This window comes from Mesocricetus auratus, unplaced genomic scaffold (genome assembly GCF_017639785.1).
Source record: "Mesocricetus auratus isolate SY011 unplaced genomic scaffold, BCM_Maur_2.0 Super-Scaffold_100008, whole genome shotgun sequence".
In the NCBI taxonomy this organism is placed as follows: Eukaryota; Metazoa; Chordata; class Mammalia; order Rodentia; family Cricetidae; genus Mesocricetus; species Mesocricetus auratus.
The window spans coordinates 56,760,782-56,785,028 of NW_024429192.1; the positions used below are offsets into that span (position 1 = coordinate 56,760,782).

Sequence of the window (24,247 nt, forward strand, 5' to 3'; positions counted from 1 at the left end):
CATGATGGTCTCTCAAAGATGAGTAATCGATTTGCTTAAAGAGGCCTTCACGTCAACATTCATGAAGTGAACTTTGCGAAGATGGGTGATATCAGTGTAGAGGCACACGCTGTCCTACGTAGGTATACTGTTGACAACTCCTGCTCTAGGATGTGACTCCTCTCCGGTTTGTGTTGCCCTTGCCCCAGTGCTAGCCTGAATAGAGTATCTGCTCTCTCCCACACAGTTGTGGACATGGATGGAAGACCTGCAGAAGGAGATGCTGGAGGATGTCTGTGCAGACTCTGTGGATGCGGTCCAGGAACTGATCAAGCAGTTCCAACAGCAGCAGACCGCCACCCTGGATGCCACCCTCAATGTCATCAAGGAAGGCGAAGACCTAATACAGCAGCTCAGGTCAGCGCCTCCCTCCCTGGGGGAGCCCACCGAGGCCAGGTCAGCATGGGCAGTGATTTCCAGTGGGAAGTGCCTCGGGCTAGATACAAGATAAGTCCTGTCCCTGTCTCTACTCAACCACATCCTGCTTTGTGATCTTGTGTGAGCTTCCATTGCTTTGTCCGTAAGACATACAGATGCCTACACCACATCCAGCTCGAGTTTAGACTGAAGCTTTCTAGGAAAGCACTAATGTTGCTGAGCATCATTTATCATTGGGATGATACTCAGCAATCAATAAAGAAAATAGTGTTTTAATTAAGAATAATGATGGATTTGGCCATGCAGAGAAATATACATTATTAAATACAGTGTTATCTAGCTGTTGCATTCAGCACAGCTCCAGGGAAGGAGAATGAGGGAATGAAGAAAAGAAAAATACACAGACACACAAAAAAGCTGGGATTGAGTAAACTGGGCTCTCTGATGGAGACATCTCAGCAGCCGCCCTGGAAACTCAGTGTGTTTATTTTATATGGTCGGACATAGAAGTGGGGTTCTTCCAGACAGCTAAACAAGCTGGCAGGGTTAATGGTATACAGCTGAATCAAAGAGACAGGTTTAGCTAATCTCAGTAAGAGTAGCTTCTGCAGGGGAGTGGTCCTCAGGCCATAGATATCCAAGGGGAGAAATCTACAGTGGACATTTTCTGCATATGTATCACCATTCACACAGATAAGACCAGAGGATGTCATCTCTTTGAGCCTCACCTTGTAGGGTATGGGGAGCCCTTGCCATTTTCCCATGTGTCTGAGGCTATGGTCGTTGGTATGGCCGGCTCATGCCAACAACACATACCCAGTCAAGCCTTCACACACCCAGGGCTTCCTCTGTTCCTCACATCCAGCATTTGATCTTGGGTCAAACTCTTGAATTCTGTAGCCCCATTGCTTTGCTTTGGGTCCCTGAGGATGCAGGGAAGGTTACCCACTATGACCTTTTCTACAGTCCCTTACTGTCTAGATAATGAAACTCCTCCATTGTCAATGTTAGCACACATAAATAAGTAAAACAGGGAACCCCTGTTGAAAGCTGTGTGTTTAGAATTGCACACGCCATTGATTGTTTTCTGTTGGCATCAATGTCTAGTTCCTGTCCCTGTCAAGGGCACTGACTCCTCAGATAAAGTGTCACTGAGCCTTCAGCAAGCCCTCAGCAACCAGCCCCATGCCCAGGTGCTGCATAAATAGGGTTTGATGGCGCTAATGATGCCTGCCCTCGGGGACTTGTTCCTGCCCTCAAATCACCGAGTGCTGGGACCTCTGCCAGCTATAGACAGAAATAATCTCATCAACACGTCCCAGGCCAGCCCTGGGCCCTGAGGGTATACTCCAACTGGAGAAAGCTTCCCCCTCCCCATCCCAATTGTCCAATAAAATAAACAATGAAAAATTACCATTAGGAGGCCCTGACATGTTTTTTTCCTGTTGGAAATTAATCATTTCTATTCTAAACATGTACACGAGATATACTAAGTTTTCCTATTGCATACTAACAAGACATCCTCTTTGCCTTTCTCCCCAGTTCATCTTCATGAATATATAATGCATGGCAGTATTGTCTGCCTACCTAGGAAACTCTACTGTCACTTGCTTCTAACGAAAAGTCTCAGCTACTTAGCCCGTTGAGCCTCGGCCACTTTGTTTGTATAATTAAGGCACGTACTCTGGACTCTCTGTCAGCTGTAGGATACTGTGATGGTTTTGTCTTCTCTTTGGAATACTCTTCGCAAACTGGCTGGCTGGTTTTACTCTGTAAGGCCAGGCCTGCAGAAAAACACATGATCCTCACAACTGCTAGTTTTGCATAGTGCCCAAGGGCTTAAGACTGCCCAATGGTAGTGGAGGCCACAATGTGAGTGGTGACTGCTCCACAATGTTTAAGTTGATGGATTTTTAGCAAGTACCATATGCACAATGTGAGTGGTGACTGCTCCACAATGTTTAAGTTGATGGATTTTTAGCAAGTACCATATGCACATGGCCAAAAGCGCCAGTGATATCCTCATTTTATTCGTTGGCCTGACTCTAGCCCAGCCTGGTAACATCCATTTGTCCACTAGCCTGACTCTGTCTTGTACTTCCCTCCCTGACATCAAAAACTTTCAAAGGACCTGAGTGGGGCTTAGAGGACATGGGCAGGGTCTCTCATATACCTCGGAAACATGCCTTCTGTGTCTTCAGTGTCTCTGGCATGCTTCCTTAAAGTTCTGAAACAGTTGTGGATCATCTCTGTGATTCCTAGTAAGACAACTCACATTTGCTTTATAGCAGGCTAGAAATCATTAGGGAGTGATCTGAGAGAACAACCTGATCCTTCCAATAGCAAAATACTCGGCAAATACATAATGAACATTATTAACCACACTTAGTGTCCTTTTCATGGTTGAGGTATTTATACAATAGTGGAGACAGAAACTGCCCATTTCCTGCTCTCATGCACCAAGAGTAAGAGATAGAACTAGGAGCTCCCTGAGTGGCACAAGAAGATCTCTGTGACATAATAAGAGCTCTTATTATCTTCAGGAACAGATAGTGTGTGTCTAGGCCCTGCTGCTTCTGAGATAAGCTCAAGCTAAAAGTACCTGGCCTTCAGGACCTGCTAAGGAGAGAATTTTACACTGATGCTTTCTTCTTTGCCCATTGACCTCCTAATTGCATAAGACATCAAGGTGCCCAAAGGTAACAGATATGCAGGTCCATTTCACATTCTGAAGCTCTGGCTTACTATGGGTTTACTAAGCTCCGTAGCTTTCCTATATCTCTTTGGTGGTCTCACCATCTCCAAAGTCATTTTCCTGAATAAGTCCATCTCTTAGTAACTTGGTTCCACTCTGCAATATGTCTCTTATCCCTACTTCTTTTATAGGGACTGCCGAGGGAACAATCCCTTCCCTTCTGTCAAATCAAAATGTATCCTCTCTGAAACATTTGTCTATTGTCCCAGCCCATGTGATCTAGCCTTACCCCCAGGCTGACTATGCCCTAGGAAATCCTTGACACTGCCTTGTGCCCTTTCAGGGTTAATCATGAATCACTGAATGTTCCTGACCACAGTTCACACAACTGCCTACTTCATAGCAAAGATGTGGGGTGAGGGGGGAGAGATGACATCCATTTGACAAAAGAGGTAGCTGGGACTCAAAATGATTATTTTCCAGGGCCACCAGCCTAGATGTGCCAGAGAAGGAGCCTAAACCATGTTTACAGACTCCAGATCCTATGCTTTCCTAACTGTAGCTTGAAGTCTGTTTCAGAACACCAGCCTACAGTGTGAGCACAGGATTGTGAAGTGGGCAGATAATTTTGGTATCCATGATGTCATTTTATCTTAATGGTCCTGTGAGGTAGAAACAGGAAGATTTATAGTTTTGCTTTTCAAATTCCTTTGTCTACCTTTATGTGTTCTGGTGTGTGTGTGTGTGTGTGTGTGTGTGTGTGTGTGTGTGTGTGTGTTAAAGCTGTATCTTAGACTGAATATGTGTTTGGAACCATTCTATTTCTCTCATATTTTATGATCTTTCTCTTAGCTTATTTCCTCCTATCCCCTTGAGGATAGGAGAAAAGCATGCGTTGGAAATAAAGGTATGAATTCCAAAGAGAGTGAATTCATTCATCTCTGGTTATCCTACTAAGAAGATGGTGTCAGGTCACAGTGGCACGTTTATAGCTTGTTAAAAGACTAACCTGATTCGCGTCCCCTTTGCCCAGGTGAGGAGAGCCACCCAGCTCCTCCATCACTTTTAACACAGCAAGGCCCCTCCCTCTCTTCTTCCCCTGCTCTGCCACAGGGACTCAGCTGTATCCAACAACAAAACCCCCCACACTAGCTCTATCAGCCATATCGAGTCTGTCCTGCAGCAGCTGGACGATGCTCAGGTGCAGATGGAAGAGCTGTTCCACGAGCGGAAGATCAAGCTGGACATCTTCCTGCAGCTGCGCATCTTCGAGCAGTACACCATCGAGGTACGGGGAAGCAGGAGAGAAGATGGGGGGCGGTGATGGATGCACCCAGGTGAGCATTTCCTGGCCGAGGCCACTGCTGCATCTGCAGAGTAGTAGTGTGAAGAAATCAGAGGGACCCTGGATTAGATGTAACTTTAGAACTCAAAGAATTCACATTCCACGAGTATCTATTCTCTCCAGCCCCCTCATCCTGACTGCTAAGCAGAGCCCCTCTGCTCACTTCCGCCCTGTGGATCACTTCGCTGGATAGCTTTTGTCGCCATTCATTACATTCTTGCTTGGTTCCTAAAAGACTGCACGGTTGGGTATGGGGTTCTTAAAGGAGAGTCACCGAGCTCCATGGTTTCCTGAGTGGAGGTTTTAAAGTTAGGCGGCTGCCGGAGCTGATGCACACGGGCCAGGCATTAGGGAAATCACACAGTAGCCATGAAGTCGGGAGCCAGGAGAAAGACAATCCAAAAGGGCTAGAAAATAGCCCTTTTAAGAAATACAAGTTGAATACATTACAGTTAGAATTGACTTAAATGTTGATAGAGGAGTTTTTATTTCATTCACAGAATCTGTATTCTTTAGTTATTCTACATACAAGATCCCCTCCCCTAGCACGGGACAGTACCTTGGAATGCATGCTATGCAGTGGGGAAATAGTGTGAGGGGCTGATAAAATGAAGAAGATAAAAATAGTGGTTCGGTTTTGCATCTGCTGACATGGAATATGACGTCAGGTTTCAGAGGCTCTTGTCCCCACCTGGGAGGAGGTAGAAAGTTGAAGGATGCTGCTACATCTAATCCTAGATAGCAATGGAGGCCCTGCCACACCTATGGGAAGTTCTGCCTTGAGTCAGATTGTCAGAAGTTATTTTTAAGGGCATTAAGTTGTTTCAAATGCCAGCTATGCCACAGTGTGGGGATGAGGAACACACTCCTCGAGCAGCTTCGGGGTGTGAAACTGAGGGTGGTTTCTGTGAAAAGAGCCATGTCTGAGCTGACAGAAGCCAGGACAGTGCAGCTCCAGATTTGTTCCTAAAGGAAGGCATGTGGTGGACGTAGTCCAAGTTTCTAGGGATTGCTAGAAGTGCAGCAGGCCCAGTAACCTGACACCTGGGGGATTTAAGCATGGCTCCTCAGCCATACCACTGATGGCTGAGACACGCTAATTAGCTAATTAACTTAAACATTAGGAAGCATGAATCGTGCCATATCTCTTTCTGCTAGTAATGATGGCGTATGTGGCTTTCACAGTATCACCTGGAATGATATCATAATGTGCCCAACTTGGAAATGAGACTAATCCCAGATTTGTTAGGCTTAGTACCAGGATGTGGCTGCATTCCTAACATACCTTTTTGGACTTCTTGTCTTGGATGTAGACACAGGCCCAGAGTGCAACATGATGTCCTACAAAGTCCTATAGGCTCAGCCTCCCTCAGTGAAATGCATTCATATGAGAGCAGAAGACAAGGGCTAATAATGTGAATTTCATGGTGGGAAGGACTTGGGTAATTTGTTTTCTTTAATATTTGTTTCATATGTCAATCCCAGCTCCCTCTCCCTCCCCCTCCTACCCTAACCCCCACCAGCCCCCCCATCCCATCTTCTCTTGGCTCCCCAGGGAAGGTGAGGCATTACTTGGGGGTCCCCAAAATCTGTCATATCATCCCAGACAGGGCCTAGGCCCTCCCCCATGTGTCCAGGCCGAGAGCGCATCCCTCCTTGTGAAATGGGCTCCCAAAGTTTATTTGTACGCCAGGGATAAATAGTGATCCACTACCAGAGGCCCCATAGATTGATGAGGTCTCCTCACTGGCATCCACATTCCAGGGGGTCTGGATCAGTCCCATGCTGGCCTCTCAGCCTTCTGTCTGGGTCCATGAGCTTCCCCTTGTTCAGGTCAACTGCTTCTGTGGGCTTCACCAGCCTAGTCTTGACCCCCTTGCCCATCACTCTCCCTCTCTGCAACTGGATTCCAGGAGTTCAATTCAATGTTTAGCGGTGAGTGTCTGCCTCTGCTTCCGTCAGCCACTGGATGAAGGCTCTAGAATGACATATAAGGTAGTTATCAATCTCATTATAAGTGAAGGACATTTAAGGTAGCCTTGCCACTATTGCTTAGATTGTTAGTTGATGTCATCCCTTGTAGATCTCTGGAAATGTCCCTATTGACAGATCTCTCCTCAGACCTATAATGGCTCCCTCTATTATGCTATCACTCATCCTGCTCTCCTCTATTCTTCCCCTGAGTTAAACTTCCTTCTCTTGTTTTCTTGCATTTCTAAGTTTTCTACAACTAGAATAACCAGAAATAAATATGTTTAAAAGTACGAATAAGCCAGTGACCTCAGTTTTTTGATTATCACATTGTCAATAAAATACTTTTGAAGATATAGTTCCCTACACACACACACACACACACACACACACACAATTTTTAATTATAAAAATGTTCTGTGCCGGGTGGTGGTGGCGCACACCTTTAATCCCAGCACTCGGGAGGCAGAGGCAGGCAGATCTCTGTGAGTTCGAGTCTGGGCTGGACCGATAGACTCCAAAACAATACAGAGAAACCCTGTCTCATAAAAAACAAAAAAAAATGTTCTGTAATTGGCTAGTAATCCCCAAACTCCATAGTACTCTTAGATGAGGTTTAACTGTTTCATGAGGTACCATGATTTCAGATTTAAAACAGTCTTCTGATAGCCATTGTCTCTTTAGCCTGTATTGTAGCTGAAAGCAAGTTCAGAGCTCTTTTGCTTTCATGGTTTGGATTATCTCCAAACAGCATTTTCTTTGCAGGAAATCTGCTTAGTCATGTGTCTTCATGCAGGGTTGGTTTAGTGTAAACTAGATGATAGATAAATCCAGTTAGTGGGGGCATGAAAAGAGCATTAACTGGAAGTACTCTGATCACAACAAACTGTTGGACCACAGGCAGCCTCTCAGGGTTGACTGTGGCTCCTGCCTGCTCTAAGGAGCTGTCTCCTGCTCTGTACCACACAAAGCCATCTGCCTCGTGATCAGAGTAAGATGTACACCAATCTGCTGCTGAGACTCCAGGGAAACGTCAGAGTTCTCACTGGCCTCGTAAAATATGTGTGCAAATAACGTGTGCAGGTACATATTTATAGAGGGAGACTTGTCTTTTAATCAGACTAACCTATGGCATTCCTTGAAGTGAACATGCATACCTTGGAAGAGCACTCAAAATGACACCAAGAAAGTAGACTCTAAGTAAGTAATTGTATGAACGTATGGACCACAGATTTAGTCTTTAAAAATATCTCTTACTCTACAATTGCAAAGTTTGCTTAATGCACTTGAAAGTTAGATGAAATATTAACCATTGTAAGGACTAGAAAGTCAACTCAAAATTCTAGGGTTTGTTTGAGGATGAGTGGGGACCAGGCAGAACCTACTAAGGTTTTTTGTTACAAGAGGAAGCTTCTGCCCAGAGAAGGGAAAGCTGATTGTACCTTACTGGTGATCTTGACTTCTCAGCTAATTGTATGTGCAGATTTTAGTGTCTTATGTTAGAAAATGGTTGCTCTCTTGGCTATTCTCCTGGATAAAAATTCAGCCCAGTGAACATTTATCAGAACATTTAGGGGGCAGGTTGGGAGAAACATGTGATGATTCCTTATCAGCATGCGAATTCTATGAAAGGGAGGCACAGGGTGGGGGATATGGAATGGGCAATACCTGACCTAGCTGGGCTGCAAACAAGGATTTTTTTCCATGAGATTACACCTGATGAGAAGACCGGTGAGTGGCCAGAATTTGCATCTCTGGAGGAAGTCTCCCAGTCTCAACTAAAATATCTCCAAAGCCTGCCAAAAAAGAGAGGGTTGAAAAAACAGGATTACATTATTATATTGAATCAAAATCTCTGACCTTTTTTACTTTTATCCTTGACTGTCTCCTGGGAAAACTAGAAAATGAAATAATAGACAAAATCATTTCAAATTCTTGAAAATATTTGAATATGTCCATCATGGGCCTCTCCTGTACCTGAAAACCCAGAGATCTCTCTTCTGTGTGAGGCACATTTCCAGGTCATTCTAGAAAGGCAGGGCCTCTGGATGTCACTGCTCTTCACTGCCCTTTGATAAAGGGGCTATAGCTAGTCATGCCCTGTCATTGCCCGTAGTGAGAATATGTCCTGTTTAAGACTCTGCTATTTCCCAGTTCATGGAAGGCAAGGACTTTACAATGACTTCATGCCCTAACCTATATAGCTTTGTGTTGCTATTTCTCTCCCATGAGGTACATGCTTTTAATATAGTGACCTTTTTCCCCTAATTTAAATGATACCTTCCCTCCCTTTCTTTGCTTTCCTTCTTTCTTTCCTTTTTTTCTTGTTTGCATAGTCCTACAACTTATGAGAATAGATAAGACTTTAATTTGAATGTCACTGTCTGTGTTGTAGATGTTTGAAATGTTGGCCTTAGTCATCAGGACTCTGAGGTCTTCAGTGGGCACATCACTTCAGGGACATAACTGGAAGCCTCCACAGCCACAGTGGACCATGACCATCTAAGGACCTCATCACCCCACCTACCTTCATCATCTTCTCTTACTCTATTACATTGTGAATCTACAAAGAATTGGATACTGACAACCCCCCCCCCAAAATAAGGTCTATTTTAGGGAATATTTTAAAGTTTTTCTTCTTGGTAGCATTTTCTAAACATACTTTTGAGAAGGGGGTCACATAATGAATACAGTGAAGTAAGTCAGCCTCCTTCCAAGCTGTTATTTAATAGTCATTTCTAAAGTTTTTGTTAAATTCATATCAGAATCATTGGGAGGTTCCCCTAACATCTTCCTTTAAAAGAATTAATGAAAATAAAAATTTTAATTCATTCATTCATACAGCTTCTGGAGAGCTACCGCTTTCAATACATTATCAGAGATCCCTGATGGATGCTTCCAGATCCTTCTAGAATTAGCAGGTTTGGAGTTTAGATACTCTCAGCAAGGTTCAGTGCTGTGTCCCCATAAAGATGCAGTAGCACAGGACAGACACACACTGTACAGCTAAGACTGAGGCTTGCCCAGGTGTCCGAAAGTCTTGGGCTTCTTTTCTCATTTTTTTATCTTCTCAAAAAAAAAAAAAGAAAGAAAGAAAATATCTCTCAAAGAGTTTATCATTCTTCAGGCCCTTTGAGAAAGGCGTCCTTCTCCAACCACACACTGGATTTAGTCATCATATTCTAAAACTCTGAATCAAGAGAGTGAAGAAGACAGAGGCCCGAAAGCCACCGGGCTCCCTGAGCAGTCTGGGAGTTGACAAGGCATTGAGTGGAAGAAAACAACGAAATATGACCTTGGGAATCCTCTATCCCCTCTGTCTCATTTGGTTCAGGCTCTGCTTTAAGCTTGACCAAATCCTCTCCAAATACAGTTATATCACCAAGTTCATTTGCAGTACAGGCTCCCACCCCCTAACCCCTGCCATGTTTTGGAGTGAACCTCTGTGCCTGGCAAATTGTGAGGCTCTTCAGGTGGAATGTGTGTTCTGAAGAGTGGTCAGGACTTGAGAAAATTGGGAGGCTAACAAGGATGTTTCAGAACTGTGGTACCCAAGCGATGGTGGGGCTGAACTCACTCTCAGCATCAGCAGTCAAACAGCTGATTCTCCACAGAAGCATGTAAGGTACATCTAGGAGGTCAGCCTTGCTCCTTAGCAGTAAGGTAAAGTAGAAGTTAGATGCAAACAAACAAAATGAGCCCCTGTTGTATGCCACCCAGTGAAAGGGTGTTCCTTGAGAACATAAAGTAGGCAGCAAACAGATGAACTTCATCCCCAGGAAATGTTGAATACACACAGGTCAGACAGAGGGCTCTGGCTGACCATGTTTCAGGAAACTAGGAACAGGAATGAATCAGTCACCAACTGAAGAACAGTGGGCCGGGAGGTAGCCTTTGGAGTCAGATGTTCAACAGCAGACTCCAGGAGACCTCATTCTGAATTCAGGCCACATAGTGGATTTCAATTTCAGCCTACCTTTGTCAATAGATAAGGGTAAGGACAGAGGAGGCAGAGTGTAGAAACACTGAACACAGGTGACAACAGATTTTACCTTCAGTTTAGGATGTAGTCCCAAGATGCCAAACCGAAACTCTTCCTCCAACCTAAAACCTTCTCCTGATCCCACCACCAGCTTGTACAAAGATTTCTGGCCTCAGGACCCATCTGGAATCTTCTTGAGACAAAAAGAGCCATTTGTAGGGTCAATTTTATAGAAACAAAACCAAAACTAAAACTGAAATAAAAGGCAGACCCAGCCCCTCTTTCCCAGCCATGGTTTTAGTTTTACTCTGATTTTCTATATTTCTAGATAAGGAACTGAAGTTATGGTTTTGACTATTTCAATACATTATCTCATAAAGAATTTATATTCACACATTAAGGAGACTTACAAATATATGATCACAAGACGATCAGTCAGCTGGGTATGGTGGCTATATTCCTGTAATCCCAGCACTTAGTCTAAATGGATGATTCTGAGTTTAAGGCCAAACTTAGCTACATAGTAACATTCTGTCTCAAAAAAAAACTCTGAGAGCAAAAATACTTTACAAAAGTAGATACACAAATGGTCAGCAAAGCATATAAAAATATTATCCACATCGATAGCCACATTTCAAAACCGCCTTATTCATGGTAGTCGCACACTGGTCAGCAGGAGAGAGGATAAATACGTTGTAAACCATCTGAACAATGGATTCCATTCATTTACAGCAAGGAATGACATACACAATACTGTTGCCCATAATGTAACATACTGAACACAAGGCCAGGCAGGCAAGTATATACTCCATTTGATTCAGAAAATCCAAGAATAACAAAACTGTACCTGGCAGAAATCTGAAAGTGCTTTCTTGGGTGAGGAGGGCAGACTGATTGGAAATGGCCAAAACTGAGCTCGCTGAGGGGATGGACCTATATTGTGCTTTGGGTGATGACTGTATACCCAAATGTATGAAACTGTCAAAACTCTCAGAACTGAGTGCTCAAAATATTTGCATTTCATACTCTAATTTTTTTAAATATAGGAAGAAACAGCCTACTTATATGCCTCTTTTATAACAGCATGTTCATTCTATAAATTCTCTTATAAATTATAAAACGAGATATCTCTTATTCTCCATTAAACCCTGTCTGGAGTTAGAAAGTAAAGTGTCCCTCAAAGACAGGGATCCAACATTAATCTGTTTTGCCTACTAACCCGCTGGTTCCTAGGTCTCCTCCACAAAAGATAGATCCTGGGTTTTCCTGCAGAGCTCAGCAGTTTAAGTTGACCTGAAAAGATCTGGGGCATGAGGTGGAAGCCCAGAGCAGTACAGGAGGAAGTCTTCAGTTCCCGCATCTCCACTTCAGAACAGCTACTGTGCTTTCATCTGTTTCCCTTTGCTAGAAGAAAGATCTTCCCCTCAGACAATAGAATCCTATGGCCTAGACAAGCAGCCCCTTGCAGAGGACTGCTTTGCTCTCCCGACCCAGTCTGCGTGGCCGTAGTTTGGGATAGAGCAGCCCTGCTTTTGCTTCTAGATGGCTTCTACTTCCTGGTGCCTTCTGATGCCTTTAGGACAACTTGCATTTGGTCACTAGAAAGATGATGTTATCTGAACTGGGATGAGATCTGGTGTAATGAAAACCACTAAACTAGAGCTCTGAGATATGCGCTTAGATCAGGAAAGATGGCCACATACATGCTGTTGCCTTTACTGGCTGTGGGTATGGCCCAAGAAGACATCATGGAAACTTTGATTCCTGGACTAATGTAATTCTGTGCTTTGAAATTCCTTCTGTATGGTTTGTTGCAGAGAATGTAAAGGGGGTGGAGGACATGGCCTTTGTTAGCAGAGAACTGAAAGCACACTAGGTGAAATTATTGAGTTAAGGTATAGAGAATGAACAACTAGCTAGTCCTGGTCAGTGCCTGTATTTATTACATGCTCCAGACTTCATTAGCATCATTACTGCTTTCAGTAGATTATAATCTGCTTGATTTTTCTAGAGCAGTGGTTCTCAACCTCCCTAATGCTATGACCCTTTAATATACTTCTTCATGTTGTGGTGGCCCTAACCATAAATTATTTCCATTGCTACTTCATGACTGTAATTTTGCTACTGGCATAAACTGTAATGCAAATAACTGGGTGTTCAAATGGTATTAGGTGACCCCTATGAAAGAGTTGTTCAACTCCCTGCAAAGGTGCTGGAACCCACAGTTGAGAATCAATGTTCTAGAGGGATGTTATACATGTACACTTGGTTTGGTCACACTCTTCAGTTATCAGCCTTTGTAATGAAGAGAGAGAATCTAGTATAATGGAGAACAGTGACCAGAAAGGAAACCCGGACTTTAATCTTCACTGGTCCTTTGACTGATGATGAGACCTTGAACCAGTCCCCAGGCTTCTCAAGCCCCCAATTTTGGCTTCTGGGGTACACTAACTGCTTAGCTCTGAAAGTTTCTTCAACTATGAAATATTTTTTATAATAACAGTTGTGAGATGATGAATAAAGTCTTTACAGATGGGAGAACTGAGCTACTGTGTCACTATCAAGGCAAACCAGCCACACTACTCCATCTGAGTGAGGCAAGTTTCCTCTTCTAGAATGCAGACAAGGAGATTGCCGTACTGTCTGCCCCCATCGGATCATTGTGAGGGTCACCATGAAATGAATATGCCAAAACCTTATAAACCGTAATTCAGTGCACAGATGCCTGCAGCCTTTCATTTGCTGTTGCTATAGACGTAGAACCCTGCAAAACATTTGGGAAGTGGAAAGTGAGGGGGTGGGTTAGTTGATAAAGCTTTCAGCCAAGAGCAGCAATCTAGCAGTGTCTGGTGGAGCCAGCAAGCGCTGGCTGACATGACGCTTCTCACAGGTGACAGCAGAGCTGGATGCCTGGAATGAGGACTTGCTCCGGCAGATGAATGACTTCAACACAGAGGATCTGACCCTGGCAGAGCAGAGGCTACAGCGCCACACGGAGCGGAAGCTTGCCATGAACAACATGACCTTTGAGGTCATCCAGCAGGGCCAGGACCTGCACCAGTATATCATGGAGGTGCAAGCCTCAGGTGAGTGACTTCTAGTGTTCCTGGCAGGGGTGACAATGGAAGCGAAAGTCCCATTTGCCCTGACTTCACACTGTTCAATTTATACCTACAGACACAAAGAGTAGAAAAAGTTACCTCTCTTCTAAAGAGGAAACAAAATCGTAAGAGCCGGATAACTCATGTAAGACTGTCCAGTTTAGGCTGTGGGAAAGATGAGACTAGAGCCAAAGTCTCGGGAGAAAGTAGAAGAATCAGTGATAGAAATTAGTGCGAGTTTTTTATAGTTAAGAAGCAAACCAAGAGCAGCCTGAGGCCTGTAGGGTTGTGCTGCAGTGGGTAATGAGCTCCTATGCCCCTCTGCCTCTGATGCAGTGGTCCTTGCTCTCTCTAACTCATAGGCAGTCCCTTGATCTGATCTCTGGCTGATACTTCCCAGAATCCTCAAGTTTTGTTACTGTTTTTAATCACTGGTCTATAGATGAGTTTAAGTAGTTCTGATAAAAGTTTATGGAAGATCGTGTAATTTTATAACTTCTTAGGAAAATGTGGCATTACTTATTTTTCTGTTCAAGATTTATTCAAAACATATGCAATAAATATGTGACTCCATTTTCTGGAACTAGAGAGAGCCAAAGCAATCCAGGAAAACTGGTAGTTCAGAGCAAGAGAAAGCACTCATCTTTTCTCAGAACCATGCAACACTAGAACCCAGTTTTCTGCCGCCACGCCATCCCCACCCATGGCCTGTTGGCACGTACCTTGCTGGCCAAGCTGAAGCAGTTGGACTGAGACTGTCACCTCTTTAAAGCACAGTTGGGTCATGTACCTGCTGATGGTGAATTTTAAGATGAGATTGTCAGGGGGGCACCTGAAAGTCCTACTGAACTTTACAATTTTGTGTTAATTTTGGTGGTCTGGAAAGTAAGTCTTGTATGCTATTCAAGTGAACATCACTTCAGACCAAAATGGGGAGAACCCAGTGAGTTCTGCTATTTTTGCCAACCAAATAATTCCGTAAATTGTCATCTATGTCATAGACAGGACGCAGTTATCTGTGAGACACATGTCACTCTAAGTGACTAAAAGGGCTACTCACTCAAAGTCTGCCTGGGAATTCTTCAGAATGGCAGTACTCAGGCTTGTATGCAGATGTTTGTGGATGTGCATCTGAATCTACATGCTAACAGAATCTCTAGGTGGACTGCATGTTCATTGACATTTGAGATGCGGCTTCAGGTAGACTGCATGTTGGAATTTGAGATGCAGTATTCTGACACATCAGCCTGTCCTATGGTTGAGAATTTCTTCTATGCAAAAGGGTTAGTTTAGCCATGCAGGCCTTTATGATGCTGTCTATACAGCTGGCCATTCAGCTATGATAGAAGCTTGGAGATACACAGTAACTAGAAGACAGGCTGGGAAGAGCAACCCAGATGCTTGCCCTTCATCCTTCTGGATGGATATGTGTGCTGATGTGACCTTCAGCAAGCCAACTTCTATCCCAGGATCCAAATACTCATGGTACCGGAAAGGCTGCCAGGAGCTGGCAATCTCTGGGGACTGCTTGTGACTGGAGGTTGGCTGTGCTTGGCACCCATCTTAACCAGGAGGGCTGAGTGGGTGAAAATACCCCCAGGCAGATGGGCTACCCACCCCCACAATATCCTGTTCTAGATAGGAGCTTTATTAAAAGAGGTTTGGTTGGCCTCCTCAGCCCTCTCCACTAAGACTGACTGTTCCCCTCCGCCTACCCTAGCTAGCTGTTCAGTCTGGCAGAGCCTGCGAGACTTAAAGGGAAATGAATTCATGGGTTTTAGGAAGGCTCTCTGTCTGTCTTTACCTAGCTCTGCAGAGAGCTCTTAGCATATGACAGGAGGTCAGGGTCACTCTGGACCTGGGGGGAGGGTGGGGAGTGGTGGTGCAGGGCATGACTGAGGAATGCAGGACTTCAGAGATAAAGGCTTGAGGCAGCAATGACTTTGAACCATCTATTTGTTTTAATGAACTATATTTTGAGCGAAGGTAAAAATAAACAATTATGACAGAAAATAAGGGCAATGATCAAAATTAAGATTTTCTTGCTCTCTGCTAAATTAATGAAGGCTTATGCCTGATTATTTTTGGTAGTTCATGGAACTAAAGGATTCGAACGTACTTACTTTCAGGTGTGATGTTCATAACATTGGGTCAGGCTTTCCGGAAGCCTCCAGTATACCAGCAGTACTACCCAAAGCAAAAGCCTTGCCATGAGTCAGCATCCGCCTTAGGAATTAGGGAAACTGGGAAATATCCCATCAGCTCCCATTCTTTCCTCACTATAGTTTTGTCTGTGTGACCCTCAAGTTGGGCAATGGTAGATTTTGCTGTTAGGAAAACACGCTCTCTGAATCCCAGGTCCAAGATCGGCCTGGCTGTGGACATCCTGTTTTTTGTTTGTTTGTTTGTTTGCTTGCTTTTTCATTAGACCTTATTCTTTTCTGTTTAGTCTAGCATATAGACTTTGTTTACAAATGCCTTCCAGTTCCTCATTTGCCATGGTTCAGCCTCCTGCTGTATTGATTTTCACCCAGATCCTGAATCCAGCAAACTGTGACATTTGACCTCAGTCCTAAGACAGGAGCCACATGACTTATATATTGCTTATATATCAAGCTCCCCTTTTATGTTATGTTTTTAAGTTTGAAAAATTACCTGTGTAAGAGAGAGCTCAGTGGTTAAGGCGCTTGCCACAGAAGCATGAGGACCTGGATTTGGATCCCTGGACACAGTGGTACACTTCTGTAATCCTAACACTGTAAGCCTAACAAAGGGGCAGGGGAGGCAGACAGACAGGTGAGTTACCATAATTCACTTTTTAGCTAGTCTAGCCAATCAGCGAGCCCAGGTTCAATGAAGAGACTCTTGTCAAAAATAAATAAATAATAAGGTGGAAAATGATAGAGGAAGATACTCAGTGTTAACTTACATCCTCTAAACACACACACACACACACACACACACGATATGGATGCACACATATGTAACTGTATACACATGCTTAAACATATGCGCACAAACACACAAAAAAAATCCTTGGAATCTGTATCAGTCATGCTTAGCATTCCCGTTCCTACTGGGAATATCAGCTTAGCAGTTGAACACTCTGTTGGTAGTGGTGAGATTTGAACCCAAGGCCTCACAATTGTTAGGGAAGCATTCCACCTCTATCTCTTTTAGCTTTAATTTTTTTTTTGGGAACTGGTTTTTACTAAGTTGAATGGGCTGTGCTTTAACTCACTCTGTAGCCCAGGCAGGTCTTGAACCTGCTATTCTCCTGTCTCTGTGTCCTGAATACCAGAGATTACATGCCTTCACCATCAGGGTCTGGTGTAAACACACACTTAAACAAACTGTGCTTGCAGAGAGTCTCCTTGAGCATGCAGGGTAAGAACACAAATATGAGAGGAAATAAGGGGGTGAATCTCAGTCTTTCTTCCCACTCGTGTGTCCTGGAACATGTCACCAAATCTCCCCGAAGCCTCGCCTCTCCCTGAGGAAAGATAACCTATGACATGGAGTCACGGTGAGGATGCAGTGAGGTTATATAAGAGCATGGAAGATATCAGCAAGGAATGGTACATCCGGTGTTAATGCTTGTATGCTAGCCCACAGAGCATCCTGCTGAGATTACTTGGTTTCCAGTAGCTTCTCAGCAACGTGAGTAAGGTCTTTGAACACAGCAGCTTCTAGCAGAGTGGTTATGCCTTATACATAGCTAAATTCTCAACAATGACATTTGCTAAATTAAACAAGAATGAGCTTTGGTGTGGGTGGGACAAATGAAGGAAAAGATAATAGACCACAAGTAATTTTCTTTGCGCCATAAATGGGAAGAAAATGCAAAGCCTGTGCTTTTTTCAGAATGAAAGCTACTCTGGATTAGCAGGGATGGGAACTGTTGGAGCTGAGGAGAAAGATGTAAACCAATGCTTCACAACACATCCACACATTGAGAATTGCCTGGGGAACATTTTTAAAATACCTGTGTCTGGGCTTCACCGCCTGGAGAGGCATCCTTAATTGGTCTGGAGCAGGCTTAAACTGTCCTTAAACTTCTGTTCTGAGGTAAAGCCACCATCGACAACACTGACCTAAAAAACCTGACTTTAAAAACAATGGCACAGAAAGATGAGTGATGGGGTGGAGAGAGGAGAAGAGAGGAGGAGGAGGGGAGGGGAGGGGAGGGGAGGGGAGGGGAGGGGAGAGGAGAGGAGAGGAGAGGAGAGGAGAGGAGAGGAGAGGAGAGGAGAGAAGAGAAGAGAAGAGAAGAGAAGAGAAGAGAAGAGAAGAGAAGAGAAGAGAAGAGAAGAGAAGAGAAGAGAAGAGAGATGTTTTCTAGCTGAGGCAAACAGATATTTAAGAACAGAAATGGCCGAGAACCTTCTAGGTTTGGCAGTATAGCTAGGGATGCCCGACTCTGTCCCCCAATTCTGGTCTCTTTTCTTGAGAAAATTAAAGTGATGCTGGAGGCTGAGAGTGTTACTGGGTGGCAGAATGCTTGCCTCATATGCATAGTCCTGGGTCCAATCCTAGCCCCACAAAAGAATTAAAATAGTAAGATGGCACCATGACCTAGAAGCCAACGGGAATAAAGTGCTGCTTGTTCTTAGCTGAACCCTGAGTACAGAGTGCTCTACAACCGAGTATAAAATGAAAATATCTGCTTCTTGGACTGTGGCCACTGCCTAATGGTTATAAACCCCAATTGTTGTTAACATGGCCCTGGCGTCAGAGAGCCTACATTCCAGGAATGATATGAGCAAGGTATAAGAAATCACCTTGAGGGAGAATTGGGCAGTTGCCTGTAGGGGGATATTTAAAAGAAATCTAAAAATATAAATAAATAAATAGGAAATATCTCCACTCCTTGATGACAAAACAAAACAACAACAACAACAAAAAACTCTTGTCTTTCTGCATTACTACTGAGCCCTAAGCAGGACAGATAGGTCTATCGTTACACTGAGAGCAGCATCGATAATGAAAGCAAAGTCTACTCAGGGGTGATGTCACCAGCTGGCTTTAACTGGAACTCACACCAGCGTGTTTGGGAGCAGAGGAAGGAAGAGTGGAATCGGCTCCTCTGGGTGTGGCAAGGATAAGCCCTTATGTTCCTCTCTTCACTCCACCTATAACTGAGGATGTGGAGGTGCAGTAGGCATTCTCTTCAGCCCTTGTGTTCCCTGTGTTCATCACAAAGACTGTAACAAGCATGACAAACAGAACTGCACAGCCTGGGTCTTGGGGTACTTGTTCTCAGTGGCATGCTGAGCAAGCTTCCATGTTGAGTTACTAGCTTTGAGCAGCCATTCACATGTGATGTGGCAGGGTTCAGTCACCTCCCTCCCAAAGAAAGAGAAAACTCAGTATATTGAACACCAGAGATGCAATGGAGCAAAGATGACCTGGAATAGAGCCACTGTAACTTCTGTGAAGCAGAGATGGAGCTGAAATTACATTTCCAGAAAGCCTGTGTAGGGTCAGAGGTCATCTTCCAGCCAAGCCATGAGGAATAGAAATCTCTCTGGATCTTTTTATTTCATCCCAGGAGATGTTCTACCTGCCTCACCCTCCTGGTGACTGAAAATAGTAACCAGAGGGGGTTGGCTGCCAAAAGAACAAGTCGTTCTTTTCTGTCTCCCACAGATATTTCAGGAGCAGAGACTTGGAATTATGAAACTCACAGAAAAAAATAAACATGAAGAGATACTGAAATTATTATCATGTAACACCAGAAAATATTTTTTCCACTCTCCCATATTGTCCTTATATAAAGTACTGTTTTTGCCTCAAGAAATGAATTTTCCCTCGTGTGGGCAAACGTGCCTTGTGCTTCCCAGATGCAGATGCCGGCACGTGGGCAGCAAGGATGAGTTTCTGATGGTATGCCTTGGTAATGGAGGCATCTCCCGAAGAAGACTGATTTACAGATGGCCATATGTTAAGGTTGATGTGCTCCTTTGGAAACTTAGCTGCTGGGATTTTAATATGAACCCCATCATTGGTTGGTTTCCTATTCCTCTATATCTCACACAGGATATAAGCAGCAAGACCATAGCTGCTTTGGGTCATAGATTACAGGACGAGAAACCAGAGAAAAGATGTGGCCTGAACAAGGAGGCTACTTGGCCAGGTAGACTCAAGCATCAGAATAGATGGGCAGCCCCATCTATTCCTAGCCCAGCACTAGGAACCAGGGCAAGGCTGAACCCTCAAATAAGTAGACAATCATAATCAGGAAACAGCATGGGTCGCAGTGTGCAACTTGGACAGGAACCGAGAAGGCATGATGTAAGGAGACTGAAAGTTGTTAGTTTAAGGTCAGAGACAGGAACTAGTAGATCCATGAAACTAGGTGTCAGGTCTATATTTGTTGTGTAAACATTGTTCTACATTGGTTGTGTGTGTGCGTGTGTGGCATGCACAAAATAACCATATGTGAATGTGACAGATACTTCATGTGTATCATCTCACCTAATCTTGTAACATGTGTAGGAGGTGGGTAGCTGTGGAAAATCCTAGCTTCTATATGAGAGTTAAGATGACTTGCTCAAGATCAGGGTTCTGGGTCTAGAGCTAGTACACATTCCATGTTGACTTTGCAGACTAAAAAAAAAAACAAAAACAAAAACAAACACCAAAAACACTAAAATTCTAGCCACCAGTAAGTGAAGAAATGAGATAAAATGAGTCTCTTTACCCCATCTGACTTTATCAGTAGCCCTACCTAAGCAGAAATCCTTTTGAGGCAGGCTGCCTGAGACCCTGCTGGTGATAGACAAATAGGACATTGGGTGGGCAGAGAAGGAGGACCTGTGCTAGTGTGTCAGGAGAGGTACACAGAAAGAGCAAGGCAGGAGGGTGGGCAAGGACAGAGCCTTTGCTGGAAGGTACTGACCGGCGTGACTACTACAGGCTGGCCGTACGTCTAGGTTGGGTGCCTCATTCATAAACACTGGGAGCATGTGTCAGCAAGTGGCTGGCCATAGAACTTCTTTGAGTCACTAGAACGATGAGCAAGCTCCATGTGTGGGCAAAACTTAAGGGTAAAGGCTTTTATGAATAAATAACATTCAGTGTCCCTGTGGTATTGTTTGGAATATTTATCATGTATATTTGGTAGGTAGCATTGATTTCTTAGGAAACCTAAGTAGTTACTTTCATCTAATCATAAATTATATCTAATCAGTTAAAATAGAATATGCTTTTGGCTGGAGTTCCTGAGACAGGGTTCTTTGGATTGGGCTTTATCATTGCCAAGATGATTCAGAGAATTGTTTATGAATTAGGGAGTTGGAAAGTCTCCAAACAGGTGTTGCCAGGAGCTGCCTTGCCTAGGATGGACTTCCAGAGTTGCAGCACCCTCTCTCCCATTTATGAAAAGGAGCTGATCTTGTCATGGTTGAAAATTGCTTACTGGACACAGGATTCATTCATCCTAAAGAGCTAGCATTTTCCTAGCATCCTAAGCAAGGGCTACCTACAGGATCTGTCTAGCTGCACCAAGAGCTTTCTAGAGGTTGGGAGAGGGCCAGTAATGGCTGCTCCCAAAGTCCAGCTCTCTTACAACATAAAGGCAATGTTGTCATTGCCATGCTGCCCAGTTTTTAATTGTTTGCATTGTTTTAAACCAGGAATCGAGTTAATCTGTGAGAAAGACATTGACCTGGCAGCTCAGGTGCAGGAGCTACTGGAGTTTCTCCACGAGAAGCAGCATGAGCTGGAGCTCAATGCGGAGCAGACACACAAGCGGCTGGAACAGTGTCTCCAGCTGCGGCACCTTCAGGCCGAGGTCAAACAGGTGAGCCTGCCTGGCACCTGCCCTCTTGAAGGGAGGCATGCAGAGCCATGGGTGTGCCAGCTGAGTAACCCAGCCTTCAAAAAGAAGCTGGGTGTGAATTAGTTGGATTAATTTCTGCAAGCCTGACTGTTGCCCAGAAGGCCCAGTGGCTCAGAGTGTAAATGCATTGTCCCTGTCTTATCCTATAGTCTAGGAACATTCCAGAGGATTCTTGGTGTTCTTCACTGAACCTATTCTCTCCTTTGCTGTGCTTTATTGGGTCACATATTTAATGAGAAATAAACATCAGTTCTCAGTAAACATGTTCCACTGTAGAGCCAGGTTGATCTCCTTGGGGCACCTCTGTGCCATGTCCAGCTCCTGACACAGAGTTGGTAAGTAATGGTTAAGTAGCAGCAATTATCACTAGTTTCCAATGTTTGTATGGTTCTTATAATAATGCTTTTGGTAACTGGGAATATTGCTCCATGGGTAAAGTGCTTGTCACACAAACACGGGGAAATGAATTTGGATCCCCAGAACCCACAAACAATGCAGGCATAGCAGAGTGCATCCACGGAGCAAGGATGCGGGAGGGGCAAGCAGAGATAGACAGATTCCCTAGAACTCCCTGGCTAACCAGTCTCTCTGAACTGGTGAGCTCCCAGGTAAGTATGAGATCTTATCTCAGAAAACAGTGTGGGGGATGGAAAGATGGCACAGTAATGCTAAGAGCACTTTTGCTCTTGAAGAAAACCCACGTTCAGCTCCCAGTATCCATGTGGAAAGTGGAAGGAAACTGAGGAAGATACCAAACATCGGGCTCTAGCCTCCATATATTCACACACACACACACACACACACACACACACACACACACACACACACACACACCTGACAGCCACAATCACACATGCACACACATGTGAATACATACATATGTATCATACAAGAACATTTTCTTGGCATTTAAAAGTTAATGTTAAGCAGGGAGGGGGACTCTTATCTGCACAAGGTATTACATCAAGCATTTGCTGGAGGACATGCTCAGACTTCCAGCAATGTATATACAATGTCACAGTTATAAAAGTTGCTGTCATAAGCAGACTAAGTAGCAGTTACTGTAAACATTGGATAGAAGCTTTGGAAGCTTCTCTCGGACAAAGTGAGGTTGAAGAAATGAAAACAGGAGTAGTTCTACTTGTGTGCCCTTTCTGTGTCCAGCAATCTTCACAGCTTCTGTCTAAGGAAGACACTATTTCCTTTCTTCAGATGAGACCGCTAAAACCTAGAGGGTCCCCAGACAGTGGTCACAACATGGAACAAACACACCACCACCCTCCAGGGGTCTAGGATTGCCTTTCTGCAGGACAGAGACCACCTTACTTCAGTGGCTGCTACTGTCTGCTCCACCCTCTTCAAAGGGACCCAGTGTCCTGCTTCCTGGGGCCAAGTCCCACCTCCGGAATTATTCTAGGTGGAGAAGCAAATTCTACTCTGAAGCATTTTTCTGTATGTGCAGTGATGACTGGAGCTTAGATGGAAGTCAACTAAGTTAACATAAACATCATCTTATTTAACTATTATCCAGTTGCTTGCATTTAGGATGGTCCCTGCTTATGTCACACTTCTACAAGGTTGTCGTGTTGTGTTGTGCGAAATGATCTCCACTGCCCCTCTCTTCCAATCAACACTCAGCAGGAGCTCACACACTTGTGCACTGAAGATCTAGAAGTCAAACATGTGGCTTGGTCACTGAGCCATTTAGACATTCTCAGCCTAATCATACCAGGGTCCCGCCTGAGCTTCCAGGAAGACCTGTTATTCATATGGAGGACGCGGTGGAGATGCCAGCAGGCTGAGAATAGTGATATGTATACACTCTCAATAGTCATGGTAGTACATTATTTTCATTTGGGAGAAAAGTAAGATCCTACTTTTTGAGAGTAAGTCCTTGAGAGGAAGTATTGTCTACAAGTGAGAAAACCAGGTACCATAGGATTGCAGCACAGCAGGGGTCTCTTGAGTTGTTAGCTAAAACTCAGACCTCCAAAATCTGAGGTTTCTCTCCACAGGACCCCACAACCACCCTGTACCTACAGAAGCCACAGAGGGAGCCAACAACAGAGCATAGTAGGGCTTCCGTGGCCTCGTCATGTCTAAGAAGACTTACAGGGATAGCCTAGGCTCCACAGAGAGTGACATCTGCTTGAGATCAGCAGGACTGCAGCATGTCAAAGTCTACCCATGTGCCCATATGCCAGGAATGAACTTTCAAACAAAGCAGAGGGCAAAGAATCCTTGTTGGACTTGGAAGAAAACCCTAAAGTTTTGGTTTTGCCTTTTGTTTTATGTCCTGTTCCAGCATCAATGGACTAATAGCTGTATGTATTCCCATTCATAATTTCATGAATAAGAGGACAGAATTTCCTTCTACAGGTGTCTTTCAGAGACATAGCATGGATGACCCACAGGGGAATCATAGTTCAAATCTATATGAGGATGAAAGCTCTCAGGAGGCAGAGGCAGGAGGACCTCTCTGGTTTCAAGGCCAATCTGGTCTACAGAGCAATTCCAGGACTGGCAGAGATACAGAGAGAAATTCTGTCTCAAAAAAACAAACAAACAGACAGACAAAAGGGAATGAATGAATGCTCATCTGACTCTGGAGAAACCCACAGTGGCCTTTTCCAAGGACAGTGGACCTTCACAACACCACGTGACCACTGCTTGGTTAAGCCACCATGCCTCATTCATCAGGCTTGTTTTCCTTGTCAGTTCAGGCTCCTTCCTCAAGGGCCCAGCTGATCCAGTTTCAGTGGAAGCATCTTTGTCTGACTGAAATTGGTGGAGCGGGAAATACTGATGTCTAAGCTGTTGACACTTGGGAAAGGGAGTTAATTTCGATGTCAGTATTGATCAGTGAAGCTAAGTTCAGATTCAGGCTTGAGAG

At 44.2% G+C, this 24,247-nt stretch overlaps 1 protein-coding gene across 22 annotated transcripts in view; it reads left to right on the top strand.

The window, feature by feature from the left end:
* Positions 1 to 24,247, top strand: part of Kalrn (kalirin RhoGEF kinase) — a 597,009-nt gene that overhangs the window by 309,902 nt on the left and 262,860 nt on the right. For 19 of the 22 annotated variants that reach the window (XM_013114480.3, XM_040750870.1, XM_040750875.1 and 16 more), the window contains exons 12-15: positions 227 to 435; positions 4,226 to 4,400; positions 13,301 to 13,496; positions 21,149 to 21,315. In XM_013114480.3, coding sequence (XP_012969934.1) covers positions 227 to 435; positions 4,226 to 4,400; positions 13,301 to 13,496; positions 21,149 to 21,315 — 747 coding nt within the window. The remainder of the gene's footprint in view (positions 1 to 226; positions 436 to 4,225; positions 4,401 to 13,300; positions 13,497 to 21,148; positions 21,316 to 24,247) is intronic. The other 3 variants (XM_013114483.3, XM_021228021.2, XM_021228022.2) reach the window with 1 other exon arrangement.